Here is a 3,398-nt window from a genome sequence, read left to right as displayed (position 1 = left end):
GAGGTGGACGTGGTGGCGGAGGTGACCACAGAGCTGGCAGAGGAGCAGGAGGTGGACGTGGTGGCGGAGGTGACCACAGAGCTGGCAGAGGAGCAAGAGGTGGACGTGGTGGCGGAGGTGACCGCCGTGGCAGAGGTGACCACAGAGCTGACAGAGGAGCAGGAGGTGGCCGCCAAGGAGGAGCAGAGCCCGGTGTCAGGGACCCAGCAGCTACAGAGCAGAGGTGGCACCAGGTCCCCAGAGCTCCCTGAGAAGAGTATGGAGGAGTCTGGGGGAGGACATTGGGGGCCTGGGGGAGGATATCAGAGGCCTGGAGGAGGACAGAGGATATCAGGGGCCTTGGGGGCAGGACATCAGGGGTCTGGGGGAAGACAGAGGACATCAAAGATCTGGGGGAGGCCTGGGACTAGGTCAGGAGCTGCCCATGGGCAGAGGGCCAGAGCATGAGAAGATAGACAGCTGCTAAGAGACTACTCCTCTCAGCTCTGCAGATCACCCAGGTTCCAGCTGTCCCTGGAGATGAGGACCTGGAGGAGGAGGAAGAAGAGGAAGATGAAGAGGAGGAGGAAGATGACGACGAGGCAGCTGAGAACGGTTTCCTAACAGCCGGGTCCCAGGTGAGCAGCGTCTGTGGAGCTGCACTGGGCGGGTCACTTCAGGTAGGGTTTCCCAGGTGGTCTTGGCATCTGCAGCGCTGGAGACCCCGACGACCAAGGCCGGCCACTGAGTGTCAGCCGGTCTGGCTCTGAGTCCATCAGGGCTGAGCCCATGCTGACACTTGAAGGTGCAGCCTTCTGGGGACCCAGCTGTCCCCAGTCCACTTGAGTGACACGATCGCGTCACCTGCCCCGTTCAGCAGCACTCTCCATGGTACCAGGCTCTGCCTGCTGAGGTGCCGCCTCCCTAGAGCCACTTCCATCACCTGTGAAACTGCCTCCTGTCCAGGGCTGGTCTCTTTATGCAAAAATGTCACCTGGGCTGGTTCCAGCAGTCAGGCCCACACTTGGTTTAATCGATACCAGTTCTCTATCCAGGGTGGAACTTCATTTGGCCAGTGTGACCATAGCGTTTGCTTCAATGAGACTGCCGGGGGGAGACCTGCAGGCTGGGGGCTTTGAGGCCTCCTGGCCTCAGCGTGAATCATAGGTCTCTCCTGACAAGCTGTACTGTCACCTCCCCAAACTTGACTTCCCTGTCTCTGAGACAGGACTGGGGTCCTGTCCCCAGGGGTGTGTAGAAGCCTGAGAGTCTTTAAAACCTACAGATGGGGGGCTGGGCTGTCCCTGGGAAAGGCCTGTTGGGGGGCCTTGTCCATCTCTCTGTTGGACCCCCCCCCCCAGCCCGGCCGCAGAGGGCAGTGTCCTGGGCTCTGTCCTCCAGGGGCTGGTGACCTTTGAGGATGTAGCCGTGTACTTCTCCCTGGAGGAGTGGGACAAGCTGGATGCAGGCCAGCGGGCCCTCTACAAGGATGTCATGCAAGAGAACTACGGGATCCTGATGTCTCTGGGTAAGGATCCTGCCTCGCCAAGGGCAGCCATGGTGTGGCTGTGGCCCTGGGGTCTGGAAGAAGTGGGTTCTGGAGGCAGATCATCCCCTAGGGAAGGGGGGGCACCATGGCACTAGACTGGGGTGTTGTGCGGCCCACCATGCCCCATGGAACCCTAGTCCAGCTCTGGACTCGGAGGATGCTCCCAGGACCCTGGAGGGGTGAGGCCTGGGCCCCTCGGGTGAAGATTTGTCAGAGGGCGGACTGGGCCTTCCCCGGGAAGCCAAGGAGAGGGGGAGTTGTACCTGGACGAAGGGAGAGGAGGGAGGCAGATGGCGGCAGGTCTGGGGGTGAGGTGGTGCCCGGCTGGGCAGAGGCTGAGCCTCCGCTGACTTCCTTCCGAGCAGGATATCCGATCCCCAAGCCAGATCTGATCTCCCGCCTGGAGCAAGAGGAAGAACCGTGGGTCGCAGACAGCCCCCGGCCCGACGACGGAGACATTGTCACTGGCGTCTACACAGGTGAGCAGGGTGTCTGCCTGCACACTTGGACCAGACCATGGGCCCCACCAAGCTCTGCTCGCAGGCCCCTGGGAAGACATTCGGGGGTATCAGGAGGGACACAGGCCACAGGGGAGTCTCTCTCCGAAGCTTCCTCTCCATGTCTTGGCCTATTCCACAGAGGCCCAAGGCCTGGAATGTTCCTGTTGTCTGGACTTGCCCCAGAGGGTCCCCCAACGTTGTGACTTTTATGGGGTCAGGTCACTAGTTCTTTCTCCCTGGGAGCCACTAGTGGGTTCGAACCACTGACCTTTCTGTTAGCAGCCAAGCATTTAACTGCTTGTAGGACACCTGGATGCTCTCAGGACCCTTTGGAAGTAGAGGCATCTCACTCCTGCCGCAGGTCCTTGGTTTGGGGATCCCACGGTTGACCGTCAGCTTGTAGCTCAGAGTGGGGGCAGGACATTCCAGGCCGAGCAGACTGGCCACCAGACTCAGAGCCCTCCACCCAACCTCTGACTTCTGCACCTTCTTGAGCCCCTTCCCCTCCTAGAGACCCCAGAATGGACGGTGGGCAGTGGCCCTGGTCAGCACAGGACAGTTAGAGACCTCTAGGTAGTGGGTTTCTCCAGGACCCTAGCTGTAGCTCTGGCTCTGTGCCTTCAAAGCCTCATGTTTCCCCTGGAGAAGAAAGAGAGTGAACCCAGCCCGTGGTGTCTGAGCTGAGACCTCAGCCCCTTGCTTGTCTCGGGGCCTCGGGGTCTGTGAGGCGGCCCAGGGAAATCCTCACCTGGTGGGTGCTCTTGGCTTTGGGCTGGACTGGTGCCCACTGTGGAGGGTCTGTGACAGGGCCGTGTGAGGGTCTGTGACGGGGCCGTGTGAGGGTCTGATGGGTCATGTGAGGGTCTGACAGGTCATGTGAGGGTCTGATGGGCCGTATGAGGGTCTGACGGGTCGTGTGAGGGTCTGTGATGGGGCCGTGTGAGGGTCTCATGGATCATGTGAGGGTCTGATGGGCCGTGTGAGGGTCTGATAGGTCATGTGAGGGTCTCATGGGCCGTGTGAGGGTCTGATGGGCCGTGTGAGGGTCTCATGGGCCGTGTGAGGGTCTCATGGGTCATGTGAGGGTCTGTGATGGGCTGTTTGAGGGTCTGACAGGTCATGTGAGGGTCTGACGGGTCGTGTGAGGGTCTGACGGGTCGTGTGAGGGTCTGATGGGCCGTATGAGGGTCTGACGGGTCGTGTGAGGGTCTGATGGGCCGTGTGAGGGTCTCATGGGTCATGTGAGGGTCTGATGGGCCGTGTGAGGGTCTCATGGGTCATGTGAGGGTCTGATGGGCCGTGTGAGGGTCTGATGGGCCGTGTGAGGGTCTGATGGGCCGTGTGAGGGTCTCATGGGTCATGTGAGGGTC

General features: G+C 60.8%; 1 protein-coding gene across 1 annotated transcript in view; it reads left to right on the top strand.

The window, feature by feature from the left end:
* The window catches only part of ZNF316 (zinc finger protein 316), a 37,907-nt gene that overhangs the window by 28,143 nt on the left and 6,366 nt on the right, over positions 1–3,398 (top strand). Inside the window, exons 11-14 of the mRNA XM_006889754.1 lie at positions 4–256; positions 484–617; positions 1,381–1,507; positions 1,894–2,007. Of these exons, the coding sequence (XP_006889816.1) occupies positions 4–256; positions 484–617; positions 1,381–1,507; positions 1,894–2,007 (628 nt within the window). The remainder of the gene's footprint in view (positions 1–3; positions 257–483; positions 618–1,380; positions 1,508–1,893; positions 2,008–3,398) is intronic.

This window comes from Elephantulus edwardii, unplaced genomic scaffold (assembly GCF_000299155.1).
Source record: "Elephantulus edwardii isolate Elephantulus edwardi_28Jun2011 unplaced genomic scaffold, EleEdw1.0 scaffold00080, whole genome shotgun sequence".
NCBI lineage: Eukaryota > Metazoa > Chordata > Mammalia > Macroscelidea > Macroscelididae > Elephantulus > Elephantulus edwardii.
The sequence above is the reverse complement of the archived record's forward strand: the minus strand, read 5'-3'. Positions and strand labels throughout refer to the sequence as shown.